Consider the following 25,239-nt stretch of genomic DNA (forward strand, 5'->3'; position numbering starts at 1 on the left):
TAGATAGATAGATAGATAGATAGATAGATAGATAGATAGATAGATAGTAAAGTAATTCATACCTCATCTGAGTCGAGCAGGACTGGTAGAGCTCTGCAGCAACAAACAGAAACTCTGTTAGATTCACACGTGTCTTATATGAAAACATCTTGCTGGATTCATAAATATGAATTTGATAGGATGATTACATATCCGTAAGAGAGCTAGGAATGTTATCCTCCACCCACTTCAAGTCTTCCTCCTGTAAAAGTGGGGGGAAAAAAGTGTGAATACTGCCATCTGCTGAAATACGGGACACTTGTACAGCTGCCTTTGCTACTTTTTTTGCCGTTTATTTTTAATAAACCGTACTGAATTACACTAATCAACACTGAAATAGTCCAAACCAAGAGTGCAGTTGTGTTACTCACTGGGTTTTTTTCTGCAGGCTTCACTGTGCCATTCGTCTCACTTTTAGATGCTCTCAACTTTATACCATCAGCTGTGAAGAAAAAAAGACGTAGGAAAGAAATATTAAAAGGAGTATGAAAGCACTACTAGACACTCCAAATGTTTGCAGTGTACTGGATAAAGGTTTGCGCTCCCATGATGTTGTCGTACCAAGGTTTGTAGAGGCGACGAATTCCTCAATCTCCTCATCGTCGGAGTCATCAATGAGAGGTGTGAAAGCATACCTGTGGACATGCGAGACTGATAGATTAACAACAAAAGGGTTCAGTTCAATCAGGGTTCATACACATTTTGACCAATGGATTTCCATGACTTTTCCATGACTCTAAACCAAATTTCCATGACCAAATCATTTTGTGAAATCTCGGTGTATACATGAAAAAGTGAGAAAATGTAGTATTTAAACTAACAATGAGAATTCCAAAGCATACAGTATACCCTAAATGACACAAACGAATGAGAGACAATAGTTTGATTAAAAGAATAAACATTTATAAATATACTCTGGTTGACAGGCATTCATAACAGTGACACATCAATAAGAGCTTTAGTAGGTAGTAGCGTCCAGCTAGTGCACATATTGCTTTCCCCTTTGTAGTACAAATTATTCATTGAACCCTGTTACTGTACGGCTTAATATTAACTCCCACTGTTACTGTACAGCTGTTGGAATTGTGGCCTATCTTCTATTTGCAATTAATATGCATTCAATCCAGTTCAATTATTTAAATGAAAATGATAATCTACCCTGGCTATGGTAGTTTATCAAGAGTAAAATAATAGCTGTAATCTATACACTCCTCTGCATTAGCAACCCGCTGAAATGAAGGTACAGGCACCTTAACCCTCTCATTACTTCAGGGTCCTTGAGAGCAACGTGGGACTGTTGGGACACTGGCTGTGTTCATTACAGTGAACGGTGTGTACAGTGTGATGAGAGGGCTGCATGTTTAATCACGTTACGTTTTTTCCTTCTAAAATCGCGATAATGATGAACGTTAACAGTCGACAAAGTTCCGCATGCAGTGGACGTTAACTTAACCCAGCAAGTCTGAACTTTAACGGAACATGACGCAACTTAAACTGTAACGGAGGGAAATGAAGACGCTGTAGACATCTGAACGCTGATTGGCCAAGACTCGTCACATCAAAGATGTTCTATTGCGAAGATCACGACATCACCTTTTCTCCTCATCTCACTCCAATCTGAGAAACGCTGGCTGACAACTCACCGTAAATGAACGACATGAAAATATGAATATAACACATTTCCATGACTTTTCCAAAACTTTTGGGATTTTATTTTTTTCCAATAACCATTTTAAAATTCCATGACTTTTCCAGGTTTTCCATGACCGTATGAACCCTGTCAATTCATGTTGGTGAATTCAACAGTCCCCAATGCACTGCTTGCCTTTGGTTGTTTGCAGACGGTCTCCATAAAAACATTATGACGAACAGAATGATGGAGAACAGGAACCTCCAGAAGGCATCTTCCACCCACAGCTCAATCCAATCCTTTACACACAACAAAAGGGCCAATAATCAATAAAATGTCAATCTATTTATTTTTAACGCAACTACTGATGAATGGGCCGAACCATACTCACAGACTGGCAATATGCAAGCCGGAATTTCTTTGCTATCCAACCCATGAAAATGATGGAAGCTGAGGGAAATAAGGGCAACGTTTGAGACACAACTAATCAGGACTTGTGTTACTTTTCACAGGTAATGTATGGATACAAATATCTAGAAATCATGAACGCTGATTTTCAATACTATGATTGAAAGTGTAGTCGTACCACTCACCAATGACAGCGAATATAAGTGTGTTTGTAAAGTGCCTGTACAGAGACAACTTGACGGGGTTTTTCCTCAGCTTCAGAGTCTTGATGGTTTGAGCCAGGCTGACGAAGATGTTAGTGGCAGTCAAGGTAAACACATGGAAGCTATATTACAAATGATCAATGGGCCCTTATAACCTTCACATGAGTACACACACTATCTATCTTTACCTTTAGAATAAAGTAAGTGTCTACACACTCCTAACTAGGTTTACTTAATAATGTGGACAACTGAAATATATGTAAACAGTATTTTTTGATTTTACGAGCCATTTTCTTATTGTCTAAAAAATAAGTCTTTGTCAAAGTGCTACTTAAGATTGGGCAAAATGACAATGTATACTGTGAAGAGATAGAAATAATAGTAATATTGTTTTTTTAATTAACAATTTTTCAATTGATGTTGCAGAAAATGTGCTATGTTCAAATTTTAAAAGACGTTACAATAGAGCATTTTATCCATATTGCCCACCCTAGTAGTGCACTTTATACATTCTTTAAACAGGAACACCTGTGAAGGGAGGTGGGTAGGCATGCAAATCAATGGCTTCTACCAACTCAGGCCAAGACCGTCCATTAATAGAAACATGGCCTGTGATGTCACCGATTGTACAAGAAAAGAAGCGGTGAGAATGGAGGATTTTAAGAGCAGTTAAATATCAACTAGAAAAAAAAAGGTTGTTAGAACTTTCAGTGGAGGATGAATGATGAATGCAGTGCTGTATGTCTCTCTCTGCTAACTTGTACTTTAAGTGCGCTTTCACTGCTAATCATGGGAAAGGGCTCTAATTTGGGCTCGTGTGAAGGAGGTGAGGAGCAGAGGGGGACCACACAGGGAAAGGTTGTGGGTGCACTAAAGGATATCCACCAGCATAGAGAGGAGTCAAGCAGAGCCAGGGGAATGTTGGCCAGCAGGGCCAAGTCAGAGTCTTTTGCCTAGACGGGAGGACAAAGCAGGACCAAAGGGCACAAGGAAGAGGAGAAAGACGGCAGCAAGGCCAGTAAATTATAGAATCATTCACCAAAATGCAAAGACGAAACTACCAATAATCCAAACCAAGAGGCAAGAAAACCCAGTCCCTTGGGCTCAGTTAGTTAACAAATATGTCCACTTTGTTGTTGCATGAGGGTATAATAACCATTCGTTATTGATGCTGAAAGGATATGAACCAGATGGCGCAGGAGTCAAAAACAGCCAGAACAATTGCTGTAATGAGAGCGGGGCCATTGTCTCGACCCTTGATTTTTGGAGCCCCAACAAATCAAGAAAATACACAAATTGTGATGTCAGTTTTACTTCAAAATACAATCCGACAACAAACCACAACTTTAATACTAATTCTTAATTACTTATCAATGACTCGATTCAGATACTTTATCAAGTTCAGTTTTTATCAGCGAATTTGCCAACTAACACTAGCTGAGTGTTGCACAGAAAAAAGCAACAGTGTTGCTGCAAATAAGGCAACAGAGGAATGCTTACAGAAAATTGATAATCGTGTACATTTGTAGGTTTATTTTACCACTCATTGCACTCTCATTGCCTACAAGACAGCTGCACAGTCTACAAATGTACAGTAAACTTGATGCAGCATATCTTAACATTAGAATTGTATTTAGATCTGACACTGTCCCATTATGACGGATACATGGAAATCACTTTAATTTTGACCAAATCAAAGTGAAATGAATTCTGCTGATTGAATATTATCTGTGATAAATACCATCAGACTCATCGTTTTCTCCACCAGACTACACAACCGATGCTGTGACAGGACGTCCTATTAACAACAACACTCTCATGTTCCCCTAAGGTTCCAGTGATGGGGGTGCAATCTAGTCCACTTATGACCCTAGAGAACCCCATGAAGGAGTTACACAGCATTTAATATACATCACACCGATTCAGAACATAGTGAACTATTAATGTCACACAATGTGATGCACACAGTTTGAGCTTTGTTAAGTGGCATAACTAATGTAACTAATGCATACGACTCAACAGGTTTTGTGTCATATGTTATTGTTGACATCTGCATTGACTGAGCTCCTACTCACCCCAGTAATCCTCAGGACACCTTCAATGCTAGCGAAGGAAAAGTAGAGGATTCCAAGCCCAACAACTCGGTGCATTACTTGCCCGAGTCGAGGTCTGAAATTATACAGACAAAGAGAAAATATAAAAAGTGAATCGCCCGTTTGTACAATAATTTGTGGTTTCAAGTAGCAGCTTTGTGCTCAAATACACGGTGACATACTTTACAATGCCATAGCCCAGGCTGACGATGATGACGAGCAATCGAGCCAAAGTCCTCTTGAGGGCAGAGACCAGCTCGGCGAAGATCAACAAGCCTGGAGCTGAAGGCAACAGAGACGGGTGAACAAATCACACTTGCAAAACATTTTACGATCTCAACGGTAACGATGACCTGGAGACACTCACAGGCAGAGCCTACAGCGTTGGTGTTTTCATATTCGGCACAAAAGACAGCTTTTTCCACCATGCCGAGGAATATGACCCCCGCTATCCAGAACTGGATCCTCAGCAGATCCTTCCAGTAGCACGCTGCCCAGATAAACCACAGCAGGGCGTAGAAGATGTACACCATGCACATGACCATGTAGAACTACAAACAGACAGTATGGGGTTAGTGTATAAACACATATGGAAGCAGTCATCCAACATCTTTTTTATTTTCCCCCACAGAGTGCAGACTACTTGTATAGCTTCAGCGTGATTTGCTAGGATCACATGTTCCTCTTGAGTTTATGAAACAAAATCTTTTGACTCCATTGCATCACTACTAAGATGCACAAACCAAAAACAGCATTTATTACAACCCCCCCCCATAATAGCTAGGAAAGAATCATAATGTACATATATTTTGTAAAAGGGTAAATTCATGTTCATGCAACATAAATCACGTAAAGTCATGTACTTACAATCATGAGAGGCCATTCTGTGACAGAAATGTAGCCATGGGTGCCTTTCATCACCACGTTAACTACAAAATAAAACCCAAACATTAAACCAATATTCACAACACGTTAACAGTTTTTTTTTTTCTGGTTGTGATTAGGGAAGTAAATTCTGCACATTCATGCAACACCAACCAACCAACTCATGCTTTCAACTGTATTTCTATGCAGAGTACATGAATACAGGGTGTTGAGGTTCCTCTAAGCCAGTCACACAACATTTTAGTTGCACATGAAACATATCTCACCTGTTAAATTCCAGTTGGCTTCCGGTTTACTGGACACAATCTTAACAACCAGCAGGTACGGCCCGTCCTTCCACGTGGTGGCTATGACGTTGTCTTGGATATTTACAGTGCTGTTGCTGTCATATTCCTCAGTAATCCATCTGGGGTCTTTTTCATCCTGCAGTATCACAAAAGTGGTGCAGTGTTTATCACCAATTTAAAAAAAATGAATACTATGTTTGTGCAAGCCGTGTAAAGAAACACACTAAACAAAGACTCTGAATGCTGTCAGGTTCTGTTTATTGTTACTTTTCAGGAATATCTTTTTCTTACATCTTTGCCTACTTTAACTTACACTATTCTACTAAAAATAAAGAGTATTTATGTTTTCTTACAGGCACTTCACCCTTAACAGGTGGACTGACTGGACGTGGCTCTGCCTTGGCTTTCTGAAAAACACAGACAGTTACCGAATGCTGAGAGATAATAAACGCCATGATGCATGCGTGTGTGTGACCAATGTCACAAACCTACTCTGAGCACTGATAAGGAGTGCAGGCCATTGTTACACGGTATGGGGCTGTGTTTGTGTTCGATGAACTCCCCTTGTCCCAGGGGATTTTGATCCAGGCCCTCCCCACGACTCAGAGGTGTTCTGCCATACATTTCCTTCAGACAATGACAGTCACAACTCAGCTTTCACAAAACACTCAAGGCTAGATAGACAAGACCGTCAGATGATTAGCATTTAAGCTTATGTACTTACGTCAATATTGTTGAATTCATTGTGACAGGGGTAGTATTTTAAATACCAGTGAATAGAGAAGGTCACCGCCTCAGGACAGCCAAAACGCACAACTAAAAGATGAGGACACGAAGCGACGATAAGCACAAGGGACAAAAAGGACCCATTCTTTAATGAGTCATCAGCACTTTCTCCACGTCTTACCTTTCAATTCAATGTCTGTGTCTTTATACATGGATTTTCTTAACAGCAGTGGTCTTGAGGTCTGCAGGATGGATCATTAAAAAAAAGATTGTTTTTCTTATTGATTAATACATTAGTTTATAATAGGTTTGAACTGATTCGTGGTTCGAACGCAACCCTCTGTGTTTGTGAAGCAGAGAAAAGGCCTGCGGGTCAGGTGGATCAGAAACTGTAATACTGTCCATGTCTGTCTCAGGTCTGTCACAGACTGGTAACCTCTCCAGGTTTCACCCTGCACACCTAATAGTGCAACTAGAAACAGAGACAGCAACAGAAGGAATTTGAAACTTCTCGATACTTAAATTATTGATCGAGGCTTTCTAGTTCTCCTTGGATTGAATCTGGGAACTATGTCTTAATACTGAGAGAGAAGAGGAGCGACTGCACTGTGCAAGCACTTCATTTTAATGCAACTTTCAGGGTGTGGTTCCGTGTATAGTACAGCAATAATGTGTTGAAAGTTGGTGATAAAAGGAGCTCAGACCGAGATGAGGGAACTCAGTTGAACTACAAAGAGTCGTTGGACAGCTGTACAACATAGCTAAACTGTAGCCAGCTAGTTAGCCGACGGCTAACCTTCTCCATAAGGTGCATGCTAATTAGCCAACAACACACTCTGCTCTTTCGGCAGGCACACTTTATCCATGTCTATTAAGGATAAGAAGTCCTAGTCAAGAGTGGTTAACACGATTAACGCAGGAAGGATTACACTGTACCCACACTGGCAGCTCATAGCGAGCGAGCATAACAAGGCTAATGTAGCTAACGTTAGCTAACCGGTGCTGCAGTTATCCAGTGTTTCCGCTACAATACTCACATTTACAACTGTGATTTTCCAAAGCCCCGTCTCTGGCGCTGCATTGACTGCATGTATGGTACTGAATACAACTAAAAAAAGCACTGCCCAAGGGTAGAAAACTCCTCTGGTCGGACAGCTCCACGTCCTCATCCTGACAGCAGCAGCCATGTCGGTGTGGGAGTGAACATCACTTCCCTGCAGGCGGCGCCGTGAACCACCGAAGGAGGGTTTTCACTTTTACACATTGATCACCCGTCCCAGCGTGGCGTTTGACTGCTCTTTTTATTGCAAAAACACATGCCTGCTAGAGCCGCAGGTTTACTATTAGCCTGTGGATTTATATTGGAGACAGAAGGATGAACTATACTTGCTCCTTGTCAGCTAAACTTCAAACCTAGTGACCTAGACCAGGAAGCATAATACAAACAATAACCTCAACTTTTTTTACAATACAGTTTACAGTACATCACCGTTTTTGAAGTGCTGGCATTTACCTGATTAATTATAATTTTGTGACAATTTGCTTTCAACTCAAAACTACAAAATACTAATTAGGTCTACGTCACATACTTAATATGTACACGACATATCCACATTTACTGGGGATTACATTCCTATGCATGTATAGATTAATTGCATATAGTTGCATGTATAGATTAATTGCATAGTTGTTCTCAATACTGATCTATGCAATTCTAATGATTACCTACACTTGCATTTTACCAGGCACTATCATTGAATTATATTGAACCTCATTCTTAGTTCAGTCTCTAGTTGGAATTAACATACGTTCTTGCACTTAAATATTTTAGTGCAGTTCTTTTCATAGCATATGATGTATAGCTGCCACCTTTTACTTTTACTACATTTACTTGTATTATTATTTAGATTTACATGATAGTATAGACACCGTCACCAATGTGAAGGAATCTGTGAATCTTGACAAAATGTATCTTGAATCTGAATTGATGAGTCTTGAATAAATCTTCAAATCATATATTTCTTTACAGTAGATAAGATCACTTTACAAATCTGTATATTTCTATATTTACATTGCAACACAAAATCCAATACAGTAAATAATTTCACAGTTCAGTGTATCTTGAGCTTAGGGCACATGCATGAACATGTTGGATGTTGACACACACGGACAACATTCCTAACACTGACATGTAAACTGGCCATGTATGGCACGAACTGCTTGTCCAGTAAGTCCACATCAGGAAATGTCAAGGTGCTCGCAGTGCAATGAGGCGTACTGTTTTGTACTGACGAACCATGGTGATAGTTTTATTACAGTTTTGATCTGCTGGGTACCAATCTTTACAGCAGGAAAGAGGTGTCACTTGAGCTGTGATCCATCGCCGTCACGTCAGTAACTGTGTCTCCATTTGCTTGACTTAAAGCATCACTTGACAAAAGAGGAGTGTCCACTGTAGGAGATCTCATGGAAGGATCAGAGGAGATCACCACCACATAACGATCATCCTCCTCATCCTCCATGCTCCCGTGAATGTCCGCAATGACTACGGATTCTTGATGGCTGCAGGAAGGTGACGAGTTGAACACAGGATGTTCTGCAGGCGTCCCTCCATCGGGGTCCTCTTCAGGAAAGCTGGTGTTGATATAGATGATGTCGTCCTTGCTGAAAGACTCCGGCAGCTTTTTTGTGAGCTTTTCTAACATTTCCCGCAGTTGGGTAAAGACGGGACGGTCCAGCGGATCGGCCCTCCAGCAGCTGTACATGATCTCATACCTAGACGCAAGTTAATAGAGGAAATAACTAATTTCATTTCTTAAAACCTCAACTTTGAAAAAAACACCTTTTCAAGTTGTATATTCAGTTTCTAATTTCACTACACATGTCAGTGGTGAGAAAATCAGGCCAGTTTTAAACGTTTTGAGGACTGATGTTGTTTGCTGGACTGGATGTGAGCCAGAATAAGGAGAAGTGAAACAAATGATGTACTTTACATCAGGACTTTAAGTGCAAAACAACTTGTGATGCAACGTAGAAAATAAGGGAGGACTGATATCAGGTGGTTGTATAGTGGGACCTTAGCTCCGACCCATGCAAGAGACTGCATTTTAGTTACAAATAATTATCAAAACATTTTGGGGATCATTTTAAGGGTGAAAAAGCTTGCAAAATAAATTTTAATTGTTAATTTATTAAGGTCCCCAATTCTATTCCTTAAAATGATCCCCATTCCTGCAAGGTTTAGACAAACTGTTCACCTCCAACACAATCAATAGTCAATACTTGTGTCAAAGAGACAACACTCACAGCTCATCCAAACAGTCTCCTGGCTGCTTCAGTCGCTGTCCTTCAAGAAGGTAGTCATAGATTTCATGGTTCTGGATGCCGGGGTACGGCGTCATGCCTCGTGTAGCGATCTCCCACATGGTAACGCCAAATGCCCACTGCATGACACAGAATATCAACTTCAGATGATATTTCATTATGTGAAAAACTTGTTTTCTGTTTTTTCTTCTATCTAGAAATACTATTAATATCCTAGAATACCCCGTACCCTCAAAATGTGCTGATGAAAGTATGCTGCAAATGATTTCAAAATGATAAACTACATTTGTATTTGTAGTCCACTACAATTGTGTGATTTTTTTTTATGTATTCAGTTTCTCTTTTCATTTCCATTTTTCATAAACAGATTTGTGTTTTACGTTACAATATGTGGTGTAAACATATCTTTTCCCTCTTCAGTTGTATGAATTCAGATTTTTTTTGACAACAACACAAAATATGACACTTCAGGAAACTGGGTTTCAATCTACAATGTACTACTTTTAAAGTTCTAACATTTCACAAGCAGGGAAACATTGCAAAAGAAGGTAACATCCTAAAATGACCATGATTGATAAATAGTGCAAGAAAAACTTGACCACAACCTTAAAAGGAAGGCTGAGTAATCAGAGCTGCTCTTGTTACTGAGACAGGAGCACATGGAGGTACTTACCACATCACTCTTTACAGTAAAAAGTCTGTCTGCCAGACTCTCTACTGCAATCCATTTCACAGGCATTTTGGCTATTCTTCCCTGCCTGTAATAATCTCCACTGTAGATCTTCTTAGATAAACCGAAGTCTGCTACACACACAGTCATGTCATCACGCAGCCTGTAAGACAAACGAGGTATGGACTTGAGAATAAAGAGGAACAGCAAATCACATCAGCCTCCTAAAGAAGCAAACTGACCTTTATAAGTTTCGGCTTTAATCTAAAAGCGACTATTAAAAAAAGAAAGTTTTGAACTTTCAACCTACATGCAGTTGCGAGCTGCCAGGTCACGATGCAGAAAGTTACGACCACTGAGATACTCCATACCCAAAGCAATGTCGACCATGAACTTCAGGAGTGTCTGAGTGGGCAAGAACTGTGTAAAAAACACACAACAAAATAACAATTATAGGTTTAGTCTTTCAATGATAATATATCATATGAGCTGCCGGCAATATATTGTCTGTTTGGCAGGAATCTTACCACTGGCCTTTCTCCCAGGCGTGAGCGCAGCAGGAAGCTATGAAGATCTCCATATTTCATGAATGGCAGGATGACCATCGGCTTGGGAAAATGTCCTGCGCCTACTTCCAAGCACACACCTAAAGTAGACAAGTCAATAGACAGAAATAATGTAAGGACGGGCAAGCAGGTAAGAGAGTAGTGGGATTCTACAATACTTTTAAGAGGTAATAATACGTCACTTGTACCGAGCAGTCTGATGACATTAAGATGGTTAAAATCCTTCATGCAGGCTGCCTCATTCAGGAACTCTTCAATCTCCCTTTGAGAGAAGCTTTCCACTGTTTGAAGAAAGAACATAGAAAATGATCTGCCGTTTCTACCTGTTTTGGTTTATAAATGACCAAAAGATGTCTTTTAGTAATAGAAAGCTTACGTTTCATCGTTTTCACAGCAACTTTCTCTGATCTTCCATCTGGTCGTTGTAAATGTCCCTCCATCACGGAGCCAAATTCACCTGATCAAATGGAGTCATAAGTACTTCATACTCTGCACAGTATGTGTTGTTATCTGTATTAACCGAGAGATAATGGCTAAATAAATGTTCACTCACCCTCTCCAAGAACCTTCCCTATGGAGAGCAAGTTCCTCATGACCATCACGTCCTGAAGTTTGGCCTGGAGTTCATCACTAATACCAAGGTTCCCAACTGCAGACAGGACCCACTCAAGTTATTGCGTATTTAGAAATGTGCCTTTAGCAGGACAACATCAATCACTGCATACATGTTCATTTTCCACAATAATATTCAAGAACATACATGTGATTCCTATGCCTGATCGATTGTAGGACCTCTCGGGTGTGTACTGCACAAAAGGCTGCTGCTTTTCTCCACCTCCAAACACTCGCCTGCAGGGGGGGACAGGGAAAGAGAAGAAATGAGAATGCTGAACAATGAGCTAATTCTCTCACTAACGTCATGAGAGCTGTAATCATGCAAACACAGGCTGAGATTCAACTGAAGGGGTGGTAATAGTGAGGAAACCCTCTGAGTTGTTGCTTTCCTGACTTTGAGGTTACATACTGTTTTCCTATCTGGGTGGCAGCCTGTGACACATTCCTATCCATATCCTGATTGGCAATACTGAGTCACAGACTTCATAATAATGAACTCCAGAGAATTATCAGCTGCTTGTTGTTCATTTCTCCAGCTGCACAGTTATTACAGGACTCAGGTGCAGACAATGGTGATTAAGAGGAAGCAATGGCAGTTTATTAACAGAGTCCGGAAGTGTTCACTTTTTCAAGTCTTACAATATTGTACCATTGCCGAATATCACTCAACTCCAGAAGCAAGACAATGAACTACAACATCTATAATTTTATGTTTTTAAAGCAAAGTCAAACCACGTAGACAAATGGGTCACAAATACGGTTATCTGCTGCAACTTCAAAGAAAAGACAATAACACTTGGATCAAGGTTGGTAATGAAATCCACATTGTGTTTGCACAGAAGATAGTCTGCATACCCAAACCAAGATGCAGAAGTCCTGTTGTGTACACAGATACCCGCCCAGATGATAAACAGCAGAAGACAGACGCTACACATGACGCCCAGCACAACATAGAAAGAGTCTGGAACGCTGGTGTCAGGGCTGGACGATGGGGGCACCACTGATTCTGAGATAGGAATAAAAAAGGATATGCATGACCAAATTTTAGTACACAACATTCAGCAAATGGGACATCCAATATGTCAGCTCATGTTCGTTTATTTTTTCCACAAAATTAAGATTATTGTAACAAGTCAAGAGATAAATTGTTTCAATGTGAATCGATGAGGATATGTGATTGATCCCAATGTGTAACTGTAAGCAGCTTCAGTCTTCGGTATTTTCTGCCATAACTGTTTATTAATCAATAGAGTGCTGCAGGAATGAGTCCTAAAAGCCGGAAATTATTCAGCATTTCAGCACTTCCGGTTCCCGTGTCTCAAAGTCAATGTGTTTTTTGAATGGAATTTTTGGTTACATGCCTGAAATAACGTCAGTGGTGTAAAATACGTCAGTAGATACCTCTCGAGATTTTTTAGGTTTTTATATGTTTTAAAAAAGGCGGTTGCTGACAAGAGGCTGAATGAGACTACAAAACTTCTTCCATACCGACTAGTCCGCCTTCTCAGCCTTATCGTGTTTACTCGCACACATGCGACTGTGGTGTAATTTGTTTATAGCCAAAGTTAAATTTGAACTTTAATCATAAATTTGTGTTTGCCACAGTTTATTTTCTGCAATAATCCAAAATCCAATGGAAAAATCCCATTGGCTATTTGTCGAGGGAATCAGTGTGATGCCAACGCCCGGTGTGGGCCAACAAAAATACGTCATCTCTGCAGCACTCTATTACATCTTGAAAACAATTAACTAGTTTCCAAACTATTGTTTTGAAAATGTCCAAGATACTCCTGCCTGATCAAGTTGTATTTATTTTAAACAAAACTTTGTCCCAAACTTAAACAATAGTCTACAGCAATGTTAGTGGCACTATGAGGCACATATAGGCACAGCGTTGAGCTAAATGCTAAAATCACAATGACAACATTAGTATGCTAATTGTTCTAGAATATTAAAATACAACAGCTGAACTTGATGAGGTAAATCAATGGAGCAGCTTACTGTCCTCTGGCACAAACAGCCAGACTCGTGGGCTGACCATGCCGCTCCCTGCCTGCGTGCACGCAGCCACCTCCACACTGTAGGTTGTGTTGAATTCCTGCACATCTACAAAGGCCACGGTGTTGTAACTGTGGCTCTGAAATAACACACAGCATAACAACAGAGGCAATTTAAATGCGTCGAATTTTAGATTCCTCCTAAAAACATATTACAAAGGTTCATCCTTATCTCTGTGGAGTTCAACTTGTTGTTAGAAGAACATACTGTCGGTCACAAGCTAAAGCAAGTTTTAATGGGACAGTAAGGTAAATCATTAAACTGAAGTAGAAGCCGATTCTCCATGAAAAGAGATAGTATTTTGGGGAACAGCATGCGAAGGAACGTCTTGTACATTTGTGCAACATCTCAAATACGGGTCAATAACTTTGCTGCATGTCATGTCCTTTCTCTCACCATGTCTTCTTTTATCTCATTTCAACTTAGAGCTTAGAAACTGAGAAAAATTAAAGCTTTTTGGAAAATACCAGAGAAGTGTATAATGGACATCTTCATATATAATGAAACTGCCTACAAAAAGGGAAGGAGACCAACTTTCTGGAGGGGCTCATGTGCTGCAATGGGAAAGAACATGTGACGGAGGTAGTGCTGTATTTCACAACACCAAATGGTGGTGTTCCTCTCTTTACCAATGTGCTGACGGGCCGGACTGGGCACACTGAACCCATGATTAATGATGGATTAATTAATTCATGTCTGTGGCACCAAACAGAGCTCATCGTGTCAACATTAGATTCAAAAGAAGACACCAAGACTTCAACCATGAAACACACATAATTATGAGCAAGAAATAGTTATTTCTCTAACTTAGTTCACCATACGGCGGTTTTAGGGGCAGGTGGGATTGACGATTGATTAAGCAGCATTTGCTCACATTTACAGTCACTGCTAATATTACAAAGCCTATGTGTAATAGCACATCACCAACTGGACAACGCATAAGGGTATTTGCACCTATAGTACACATCCCGTTGTATTCATAATCCTTTCACTCTAAGATGACTCAAAGCCACATGCTGAACAAAGAAAAACAGTTTTCACACCATCAGCTTCCTTTAACCACGACACAGACAGGAAGGACGGGAAACACACTATTGTACCAGAGAGTACGTATGCAATGACAGAAGAGCTACTACTCACAAACAGCATCATGGAATAATGCACCGGACAACTGATGTACTCAAAAGAAGTTGTTAATAAACTGTGAGTGTATCTAAAAAAAAGGCACTTCTGGTAAATGACTTGGTGGAGAAACTGTTGTTCAGAGATAACAGGGAAGCTGACGTCTGGTTCAGTAGGCAGGACAAAGGGAAGATCACATATTCCCAATATGTGAGAGGCATTCTTTTCATATTTGTCATAAATGAGTCATTGTTATCAGAAATGTTAAAAAAAACATCAGCATTCTCAAAGAAGAGAGAAATATGCGCACATGTAGCCTTTGTATGTGCATATGTATATCTATAAAGAAAGGGAAATATGAAAATGGTTACTTACGAACTAAACAATTTACATTTGTCTTCAGTTCGCTTGGTAAGTTGCTACTAACTTTCTGTGTTTTAAAGTTATTGTTAAAGCTACATAAACCAGGATGAACTTAAGAAAACATTCATCACAAAAAGGGCTAGATCTTTAATTACCATGCTGTCGGCAAGCTTACCTTGTATAAGTGTGTGCCATGTCTGACAATAACATCATAACCACGCAGGATGCCATTTATCTTATCATCCGGAGGAGGTTTCCACCTGATCACCAGCCAAGACTCATTCAGCTGTGCGGTGACATTTCGAGGATAAACTGATGGCACTGAGAATGTGACAAGAAATGGGAATCAGAGGGATTAACACTGTCAAGAGTGGTAAAAAAAAATAAAAAATCAAGAGACTAACATATAAAATTGCAACCTATAAAACAAAATTGAAAAAGAGAAAGTAAGACTGCCCCACTATAAAAATCTTTGATTACAGTTTGGTATGTGGTCACTTCCTGGCACAGCATATCAAATCTTTCAACTAAAATATCCCCTGCGGTGGCTTTAGGAAGGAAATTGAAAGCAGCTCCACCCAGTTGGAGCTTTGTGTTTTCTCAGTGAGACCATTCCTATTTCCTATGTGACCCTTCAGGAAAACAACAGAGATTTTAGTGGATATGACATTTTTTCTGAAGGGGACTTGCCAACAGTAGAGCAGGTAGTTGTGCAACTTCCGTAAATTCCAGTTATGACATTCTGCTACTGCAGGGAGGCTTACATTAAGCACATTTTAGATGTGAAAGTAGGCTAATTACATAGTGCTACGTTCCTCAAACCTAAACAGAAAAGCTGCTATGATGAGAAGGAGGCAGCAGCATAACACAGAGGTTCTTATTAAATAGGCAATGTGGTTCTTATAGCAAATACAGTCTCAGCCTTGTGAATTCAAACAGCCAGAAATGTGTGTATGTGCTGGGATGGACTGAATTCAATTTTGGATAATTTTGCTGTGTTGCAGGCCCATATCAACGGCTGCACCCCAGATCTCCTGGTGTACCACCAACTGGCAACAGCATTCAACCTGTAAATTGTCCCAAAGTTCCTTTAGTACTAACACACCTCCCTCTGTGGTGTTGCTCTGGATCCACATGGTGACCGGAGAGGCTCCCACCTCATTGCTGCACGAAACGCTCATGTTGTACCAAGTCATCGCCTGTAGCCCGGGGACTTCGCACTGGAAAGGCGGCACTGTGACGTTGATGTACCTGGTAGTCGTCACTTCCCCTTGCCTCCGACTCACCTCTTTAACCTTAGATGGAACAAAGAAAGGGTGAGGATCAATCGGAAGACATTTAGCGACAGCACTGTTTCTGCAGATGTGGGGCTTACCCTGATGTGGCATTTAGTCAGTGGAGAGAAACCATCATCTCCGGGGCTCCAGCTCAACATTAACTTATTGGACTGCCTCTCCATCACAGTAACATTAGACACAGGGTCAGGAAGCACTGCAAAACACCATTAAAAAAATGTATTGACTCGCTAACATGGAGGCATATGGTCAGCTTGCAGAGCATGAAAACCTTGTGGGATGTCTAACAGTCCCCCAAAAGACCAAGTTTTACCTTTGATGTTGACGTTGGCTTCTCTGGAGGTGGTGAGACCCTTCGGATTGTGAGCTTCGCAGCTGAACTGAGTGTACTTGTCCACACCTGCAATTGAGACATTTCAAAGCACAATGTAGTACTCCAATACGGTATGAATATAAAACAATCAGTCATCAAGGTCAAGATGGAGCTGAATATTTTGATAATGGTGTTATTATACTTCAATACTGGGGGTAAAAACCTGAAGAACAAGGCAGCCAGAAACAGTCTGGTTCTTTGTTTGAACAAACAAAGCGATTTATCTCTGTGTCAAAAGCCAATCTGGGGCAAAAGTTCAATGTTAGCCTCGATAGAGAAGCTAGAATGAAACTGATAACAAAAGAGACATTTGGGAATAACTCACTCCTTTATTATACCTCAAATGTTCACACAGTAGCACCTAATGCAGTAAGCTCAAATTGAGCCTCTCCAGTGTGATGTACTGTGGTAACCATGCTTTTGCTGGGTCCCTTTTCCTGGATGCACAATTACTGTCTTTCAACAGCCACAGATCTGCCCAGCTAGAATAGAACTGGGACAGCTGCTAAATAATGTCCCTTTTGTGCTCTGTTTTCCAGCGTCTCTATCTCAGAAACCTTTCCACAAAGCTAATCACAGAGCAGCCTGTGCGAGATGACTGGAAACAACTTGGGATGTTTTGTTTACATTCTGCAGAATGCTACGTCTTCGTAAGTTTGCCTTCGTCTGCTCGGGGAGCACCAGGGTAAAGAGCGCTTCACTTTTCACACAAACACTGACTGCAATCTGCTTGTTGCACAAAGATAGAGCCGGACTTAAAATAGGTATGATTAAGTCATTCGTGACATAAATCATTTTCATTCACATGACAAAAACATCTAAAATAAATTTGGTATCACATGGATCAAAACTGAATGTCAAAACTAAGAGAAATGTGCAAATATATCAGTGCATTTCCAGCCAGGCTGTGCAGATGTAACTACCACATGCCTCATTTTAAACTGCATGGCAAACAAAGTGACAACAGGAAAAAAAACAATTTAGTAAATGTCACAACACCATTTACTTTAAAGTGAAAAAAATCTAAAAGTCCTAAAAATTCAGCAGTCCCTATCGGGTTGAAACAGTGCTGCATATAGTCTGTCCTGATTTTTGTATGACAACAAAGCAGTGGTGTATGCTGCAGAGGTGGTTCCATAAATTGATTCTCCACCCAGCATCTACAGTAGAGCGTCGATCATATTATCTCATGGCTCATTAAAGAAACAAATTAATTTTAAGTCATATCATTTTTAGAAAAGGAAATGAGTAAAGGTCAAGCACTGCTTTCACTTTACTTGGCAAGGAACTGAACAAAAAAAAAAAACACTGCAATAAAAATAGATGGCTTGGCAACTATAATGGAAACATCACAAATTACAGAGGAAAGCTCTCCAGCTTACTGAGCTGCCTATTTTTCCATTTTTCTGCTATATTTTTCAGCAAATAGAGTCAAACTACTCCGTCGGGTTACAAGTAAGCCTGTGACTTTTCAGTCTTGATTACTGTGCACCACATTTATGTTCATCAGTATAGTTTGTCTTCTCAAAGCTAAAGTGCCAAACCTGTGTTCACCTGCTGTTCTGAGATTGATAAACAATGTCATGTGGATAAGCAGTCTTTCATTAACCCAAATTAAATCCCTGTCTCCTTCATATCTCTTTAAGAAGGTATAATGCCCCGTTTTCAAGCAATCTGAATGATGAGTGCATGCTAACAAAATCATGCACCACTTCACATCACAAAAGCACTCTGATAATATCATGGGATCCAAGCTGTCGCGGAAAAAGGGGCCCTAGACACATAGCATGCATGAGGTGCGTAAAAGTGGGGTTACACTGTTCTGTTGTGCCAATATTTGATCCTGCAAAGAGCTCTGGAAGCCCGCAGCCTGCCAGCCTCTGTGTCCAGCCCCTCCCTGCTGGGTAGTGGGCCGTCCCATGAATGAGGTCTTTGTCCCCGGAGCCAACCCCCGAACACACTCCCTGTGTAGCCCCCCCATACCCTTACTGCCCAGTCCCTTGCACATGCTGGACCAAAGCACAGCTCTGAACCTTTAACCCCTCAGCTTCGGGCTGACTACAGCAGCAGGGTTTATTTTCACTAAAAATGAATATACAGAACAGAAACGTTTTGCTTCTATCAACAAATGTTTTGGTTTTAGAAGAGGGCAGCTGAGGGCATAAAGGGAGAGTCCAAGTTGAAAAGAAAAGTTATATAATTTAAAGAAAATTCCATGGTCATGTTGCTACAAACAGTCTAGTAATTATATTCATAAAAAAAAACAAGTCACATATATCACATGAGAGTGATATATCAAACTTCTCATCTAACTCTCGCTAAGAAAGTGAATAAGCATATTTCCCTAAATATCAAACTATGGCTATAATTAGACAGTAGGTGTTGCATTTCCAAAGTTTGGTTATTCTCTACATGTCACATTTTCTTCAGTATACACCAAGCAGAGTGGCGTTACAAAAAGCTCTGACCATGCATGAATGACCACTGTTAACCATTCAGCAGGGCTGCAGGAGGCCCTTGTGACACTGACCCTGGTGATGAATCTCATTGCAGTAAGCAGGCTATAGATGCTGAGGCAGCAGAGACGAGGCAGAATAGAAACCACATACAAAGTGATACTAGCCGAGTGAGATCTGCGCCGCGTTCTGTCACCATCATCAGAGCCAAATGTCCCTTTGAATGTGTCCACATTAAATCACAGCAGCAAGTTAACCAAAGTGAAACTAATTCATTGGTTTGATAAGCCGTAACTTGTGTGTTCCTTCTAGTTTCCTACTTTTACAACTTCTTTATAAGCCAGAAGTTCCTTTTTGAAAACAACACAAAATTTGTCTCAGATGTGTGGTTTCACTTTGATGTAACCACAACTCTGATGTGTCAGTTCTTCTTTAGTTTTTTGGTAAATGACCTTGGACAAAGGACTGTTAGTAGAACTGTTATGGCAGGAAAGTTTGTCAGGATGTTGATGATGTGTTCTTTTTATCTGCAGCACATATTATCAACCAAATACAGATATATTTCAGATATTTCACTGGTGTAAGATGAACAGCAATAAATTACACCTCTCTTTAGAGACCACCTCAACAGGAACAGGCAACAAGAAGGAAGCAGAATAGTCGTTATTAAGTAGATCACTGTGAAACATCTCTGTATGTGTGAGAAACAGACAGAGACTTTGTAGTTGGTTGTCTCACCTGACACAGAGTAGTTGCTGGAAGAGTTATGAAAGTCACTATAAGGTAATCCATCGCGAAGCCAGCGGATTCTAACGGGGTCCGGAGGTCCGACCGCATCACATAACAATGTGAAAGGTGTGTTTCTTGTTACATTTCTGTCCTCCGGTTGATGGATAAATGTCGGCAGACCTATGGACAGATTAAAGACGTGTCATGAAAAAATGTGGACGCCCTGAAAAGCACCCAATTTTGGCACCATGTGGAAACTCACCTTCCACCTCAATGGTGATGGGCCGAGACTCTACCATTGTGGTGCTGATGTTCAGTCTGCAGCGATACTCCCCAGCATCCACTCGCTGCACTCTGTTAATGCTGTAATACAGTACACAAAGACACTTGTCAATCTGTGTATTCAGCACCTCACACTACTTTTCAACTCCATGTGTTACCTACCTGACAGTGGAGAATAGAGTGATGACCACGTCTGTGACGGTCTGGAGCTCGTTGATCACCACCTGTGAGTTTGCCGCCAGGTCCAGGCCGTTCTTCATCCAGAGGATGGTGGGCTCCAGCCTGGCATCGGGGATGTCGATGGAGCAGTTGAATTTAGCCTTATGGCCCTCTGACAGCTGGATGGAGCCGATGGTGGGCTTAAAATGCAGCCGTCTGAGCTGATCCGGGTTCAGATAGACCCTTGAAATGCGGCCCGGTATCACCAGAGGCTCAGAGGTCCTGGTGGGACGATGGAACCGGCCCCTCAAATGCTGAGCTGTTTACAGACAGAGATGTTAGGTCAACACAATGTTCTACCTGCATGGGAGTTGAGGTCGGATATGATACACATCAAAGATTTGACACCAAATGGGACAGAACTGGGCATGTGTTACATCCAGAATGCTCACAAAACCACCATAAAGTAGCATTTAAACATCATGAGTATGTGACAGTTTTAGGGGTGCATCAAATTATAACTTTCATGATAGATGAGACGACCGTGGCTAAGTGGAGAGCCAGGCCATGCTTCAATCAGAGGATTGGCGGTTCGATCCCCTCCGCTAGTCGTATGTAGATGTGTCCTTGGGCAAGACACTTAACCCCAAAATTGCTCCGGTAGCAGTGCCTACGGAGTATGAATCTGAAATGTAAGTCGCTCTGGATAAAAGCATCTGCTAAATGACTGTAATGTAGATTTATCTGTCTATTATTTTTTCAAATAATCAATTAATCATTATAAAATGTCAGAAAATTGTGAAATTGCTTCTTTTGTTTAACCAACAGCTGTAAACTCAATAAAGCAAATATGCAGAGCAAAGCAGCATTTGAGAAACTTGAACCAATGAATGTTTGGACTTTGTGGCTAAAAAGAATAAATCCTGCCTCAACTTCACCAATCATTGATCAACTGAACTCCATCATCGATAACCTATCTCCCTCAACCTTTTCGTTTACATGGTCAGCTTGGAAGAGTTTCAACTACTTCCTTGACGCAACCAGAACATCATAACCGTCCCGTCGTTCAATCTCGTCCCATTACCTATTCGTTATATTGGCCCATTCCCAAAAACTCAAAACTTACCTAGGTGGAACAGGCTTCTTCTCTAAACTCTCATGCAGTAACCCGAGCCTGGCCTCCAGCCATCCTTACTATCTAACCTATTCCATAACATCACTCTCACAGGTCTTCTGCGCAAAGAGCCTGCTCAAAAATCCTAGCCGCGATGGGATGCAATAATCCTCACATTGCTCGGACCTTAGCAGCAACTTTCTTGCCCGCCTATTTCACCTGCCTCAGAGGTTCCGAGTTCTCCACCTCATACCATCACTTCGATTAATGTTGTCCCCTTCCTTTGTAGAGGTTGGACAAATACCTACCTTCACTGCATATGCCCACATCATAAAGATCTCAACTCCGGTCAATCTAGTATTAAGTAACATGGGGTTAGCCCCCCACAAAGCCCCCCACAACTCATTTGGCTACACGAAGTTCAAGCCTCGCATCTCAATCACGTCTATCTTTAATAAATATGTTAAACGTTTCTATTTGATGGTGTGGTCATGGCTAGTAAATTGAAGATACCTATCAGAATTTCAGGAGCAGGACCTCTCCTCAACCCTGGCAGTTCTTGTACATCCACAAATACCTGCCTAACCAGTACACTCTCGTATCGTTGGTATAACCCCCCCCCCCCATTTTCTCTCTCTTCCTCCCTCCTCTCCTCGCATCTGAATCACATCTACCTTTAATAAATATGTTAAACGTTTCTATTTGATGGTGTGGTCCTTGCAAGTGAATAGTGAAATTAAGCCCCAAAATAAAATAATACAAAACGAGTGTATCGAGTCGATACACTCGTTTTGTATTATTTTATTAACCATTTATAGTTTCAAATGCTTTTCAACATGTATGAAGTAGGCTATGGCTCTTTAACAAATTTGTATTTTGAAGTGTTATTTCTGTCACCATTCCAGTCCACGACCAATACCACAGTGTGTAATTAAAAAGAAGCGACAGAAGCCTCCGCATTTAGTGCTATGAGACGAACTCAGGAATGTGCTGTATGTATACTTTGTATGTAGGTCTACAAAGAATATCTTTAACGAGTATGTAATGTACATGAATATTTAAATATATTCCAGCTGAGAAGAGAACACCTCTCTGCTGCTGCACATTGAATCGAGTTTAGACTGAGATGTCACTGTGAACGGCATGAAGTTAGTGCAGGAAAACCTCCAAGTAAGTAAACAACTCACCGCTGACCGGACTCCCCACAATAACGGCTATGATCGTCGTAGAGAGAAAAACTCCAAACCAGCCTGGAGTTGACTTCTTTGCCATGACCTGTCTGAGCTCTTCGCGGCTGCTTTCTGTCCCGCAACAGACTGAAAATGTGTTTTATTCTAGGCGGATTGCGCGGGACGCGGCACTATATCACCGACAACAACCAACATTGCCCGATAGGCTTCAACGCAGCTTGTGTTGACCAGAGATCACGTCCAGCTGGAGAGAGAGAAAAAAGTGAACTTTTCTCCACGTTACAGGAGGGATCCCATGAAGGCGGGACTGAATGCACCGAAATACTGAAAACAACCAAAATACAAAACATGCAACAGCAGATCACAGACACTCAACACAACTATTGCAAAGTCACACTAGTTTATATATTTTTATTTTTCAATATCTTGTTGTCTTCTTCTCCTTCTTTGAGACAGAAATATTATGTTACAACAAGCATTATACACAAGTGTGTAGCCTATAACAACACATACATTAACACGGCATGTGATACATTTTATTTTCAACATGTTCACAACTATTAAAAGAAAAACAAAAAACCTGGTGGCATACTTAAATTGTCTGCCCAACATCTCCACCACGTGGTCAATTACTGCGTAACTAAGCATTCCTCATCATATGGCTGTAGATAGGCTATTCTTCATTTACATTCAGCCAATCTCATACATGGCCAACCTCATAAACCAAACAATGTATTTTACATAAAGCAATTGGATTAAGATTAATTGACATGATCAACTGCACACGGTCACTCATTAATGTTAAACCGGAACACCGGCGGATCTGGTTGCAGGTTGTTTGTTTTAACTCAAAGTAGAATGAAAGGCCCAGATACTGATGAGATGATGAGGTCAAAGAGCTTCAGGAAGAGGACGCTGTTTGTGTAGCGCAGCTTGACGCAGGTCTGAGCTGGGAGTGGAGCTGGGCCTGGATAAAGGTGGAGGTCTAAACAGATGTGAGTACAGCTTCCCGCTGTCACAGTATTTTAAATATATTGATAAGGCAGGGTATGCTGAATGCAGCCTCTGCTCCAAGGAGATAAACTACAGCAACAATGGCTCACGTGCCCTCTCATCACACTGCCAGACACTGTAATGACCACAGCCAGTGTCCTTCCGGTCCCAATAGTCCCACGTGCAGTTAAATCAAAGCTATTATTTTACTCTTAAGCTACCTTAGCCAGAGTAGATTATTATTTTAATTTAAATAATTGAACTGGATTGAATGCATATTAATTGCAAATAGAAGATTGGCCACAATTCTAACAGCTTTACAGTAACAGTATAAGTTAATATGAAGCCATACAGTAATGAAAACGAATCACTTTATTTGTCCAGGCGATGGTTCTCGCTACTCTTGCTATCTTTGTTTTTATATAACTACAACTTTTAAAGGTTAATAATAATAGAGCTGAAATACTGATTAATAACTGAATAATAAATTAGTTTTTTACTTAAAGTAAATGTCTTATCACTTCATTTTCTTCTCAGAGTACACCAGAATGCTACATTTTAAAGCTCATTTAAAATAAAATGCTCCTGATATGTGTGAGCATATGGCTCACACATATCTGCACTAATTTTGTTTTGTTTTGCACAGGTTGCACGTTATCGTTGTTTTGAAAACTCAGTAAAACTCTTTATTGCCAAATATTTGAACTTGTTTTGTTTAGTTTTTCACAGGTTGCACTTTTTGTTATTATCTTGAAAAGATATTCAGTGCAAAACAGGTTAATTGCAGCCACAATAAGCTATTTTTTGCCAAATATTAGTTATTTTTTGCACAGATAGAACTTCATTTGCATTGTTCTAACAAAGGGATTGCACATTGTGTTTGTTTTTGTCTGATGGAGCAATCTGGTTTACTTGAAAGTGATTGCAATTTTCTCTATTCTATTATTTGAAAAAGCACAGATGGAGGAGTCACAAAATGTTCACTAACAAGGACCACGCCAATAACAGTATGAGTTTGAGAGGTTTATTGGATAGTGGAAAGATTGTTAGATTCAAGAAGTGGAAGGGATCGAGGGATGAAATAGATATAGGGTAGGGGTATAGGGATGAAGGGGAGTAGGGTAGAGGGATGATGGGATGTGGGGGTAGGGATGAAGGGATGTGGGGGTAGGGGTCGAGGTAGAGGGATGTAGGGTAGGGGTAGAGGGATGTAGGGTAGAGGGATGAAGGGATGTAGGGGTCGAGGTAGAGGGATGAAGGGTAGGGGTCGAGGTAGAGGGATGAGGGATGAGGGGTAAGGGGCGAGGGATGAGGGATGATGGGTCGAGGGATGAGGGATGAGGGATGAGGGGTCGAGGTAGCGGGATGAGGGGATGAGGGGTAGAGGTAGAGGGATGAAGGGATGTAGGGTAGAGGGATGAAGGGTAGAGGGATGAAGGGATGTCAGGAAGAAGAAACGAGGAGGGTTTGTAGAAAGGAGGTTAGGTGATCGATGGGGGACCGTTGATGTCCGGCAACTGGCGGGAACGTGGGGACTGGACACTGTAGGGTGGGGGCCATCTCTTCGGAAGCTCTGGCGGAGCAGAGTCCACTGTTGTTCCTGTAATCCTACGAGAGAGAGAGAGAGAGAGAGAGAGAGAGAGAGAGAGAGAGAGAGAG

The 25,239-nt window shown here is 40.9% G+C and overlaps 2 protein-coding genes across 4 annotated transcripts in view; both read right to left on the reverse strand.

Moving 5' to 3' along the window:
* The window catches only part of tmem87b (transmembrane protein 87B), a 10,640-nt gene extending 2,453 nt beyond the window's left edge, over positions 1 to 8,187 (reverse strand). Inside the window, exons 1-18 of one of the 3 annotated variants that reach the window (XM_031876780.1) lie at positions 7,309 to 8,187; positions 6,453 to 6,513; positions 6,270 to 6,361; positions 6,038 to 6,172; positions 5,899 to 5,952; positions 5,525 to 5,681; positions 5,241 to 5,302; positions 4,741 to 4,924; positions 4,556 to 4,655; positions 4,356 to 4,449; positions 3,162 to 3,233; positions 2,263 to 2,371; positions 2,061 to 2,119; positions 1,865 to 1,968; positions 601 to 674; positions 411 to 481; positions 228 to 241; positions 63 to 93 (exon numbers count right to left, since the gene is read on the reverse strand). In XM_031876780.1, the coding sequence (XP_031732640.1) occupies positions 63 to 93; positions 228 to 241; positions 411 to 481; positions 601 to 674; positions 1,865 to 1,968; positions 2,061 to 2,119; positions 2,263 to 2,371; positions 3,162 to 3,233; positions 4,356 to 4,449; positions 4,556 to 4,655; positions 4,741 to 4,924; positions 5,241 to 5,302; positions 5,525 to 5,681; positions 5,899 to 5,952; positions 6,038 to 6,172; positions 6,270 to 6,361; positions 6,453 to 6,513; positions 7,309 to 7,458 (1,623 nt within the window). In that variant the 5' untranslated portion in view covers positions 7,459 to 8,187. Of the gene's footprint in view, positions 1 to 62; positions 94 to 188; positions 242 to 410; positions 482 to 600; positions 675 to 1,864; positions 1,969 to 2,060; positions 2,120 to 2,262; positions 2,372 to 3,161; positions 3,234 to 3,463; positions 3,536 to 4,355; positions 4,450 to 4,555; positions 4,656 to 4,740; positions 4,925 to 5,240; positions 5,303 to 5,524; positions 5,682 to 5,898; positions 5,953 to 6,037; positions 6,173 to 6,269; positions 6,362 to 6,452; positions 6,514 to 7,308 lie in introns of all 3 variants that reach the window. The other 2 variants (XM_031876764.1, XM_031876772.1) reach the window with 2 other exon arrangements.
* Positions 8,188 to 8,270: 83 nt separating this feature from the next.
* mertka (c-mer proto-oncogene tyrosine kinase a) lies at positions 8,271 to 22,866 on the reverse strand. The gene is made up of 19 exons (XM_031876752.1): positions 22,585 to 22,866; positions 20,287 to 20,602; positions 20,105 to 20,205; positions 19,852 to 20,022; positions 16,598 to 16,684; positions 16,365 to 16,480; positions 16,095 to 16,284; positions 15,165 to 15,310; positions 13,448 to 13,583; positions 12,302 to 12,452; positions 11,592 to 11,680; positions 11,385 to 11,480; positions 11,208 to 11,288; positions 11,020 to 11,112; positions 10,793 to 10,911; positions 10,576 to 10,685; positions 10,269 to 10,428; positions 9,578 to 9,714; positions 8,271 to 9,046 (listed from the first exon to the last, which is right to left on the reverse strand). The coding sequence occupies exons 1-19, from the start codon at positions 22,667 to 22,669 to the stop codon at positions 8,614 to 8,616; spliced, it is 2,817 nt and encodes a 938-aa protein (XP_031732612.1). The 5' UTR covers positions 22,670 to 22,866; the 3' UTR covers positions 8,271 to 8,613.
* Positions 22,867 to 25,239: the final 2,373 nt, after the last annotated feature.

The sequence above is a fragment of the Anarrhichthys ocellatus genome, unplaced genomic scaffold (genome assembly GCF_004355925.1).
Source record: "Anarrhichthys ocellatus isolate YVR2014 unplaced genomic scaffold, GSC_Weel_1.0 scaffold3, whole genome shotgun sequence".
Taxonomy (NCBI): Eukaryota; Metazoa; Chordata; class Actinopteri; order Perciformes; family Anarhichadidae; genus Anarrhichthys; species Anarrhichthys ocellatus.

Bases quoted from the DNA above. Each gene is read 5' to 3' on its own strand.
- mertka (XM_031876752.1), bottom strand. From the start codon at position 22,669: ATGGCAAAGAAGTCAACTCCAGGCTGGTTTGGAGTTTTTCTCTCTACG. The intron at 13,584-15,164 runs GTAAGCTTGCCG...GTGTTATTTCAG, and splicing joins ATGGCACACACTTATACAAG to AGCCACAGTTACAACACCGT. The intron at 12,453-13,447 runs GTAAGCTGCTCC...TTCCTATCTCAG, and splicing joins GCTGTTTGTGCCAGAGGACA to AATCAGTGGTGCCCCCATCG.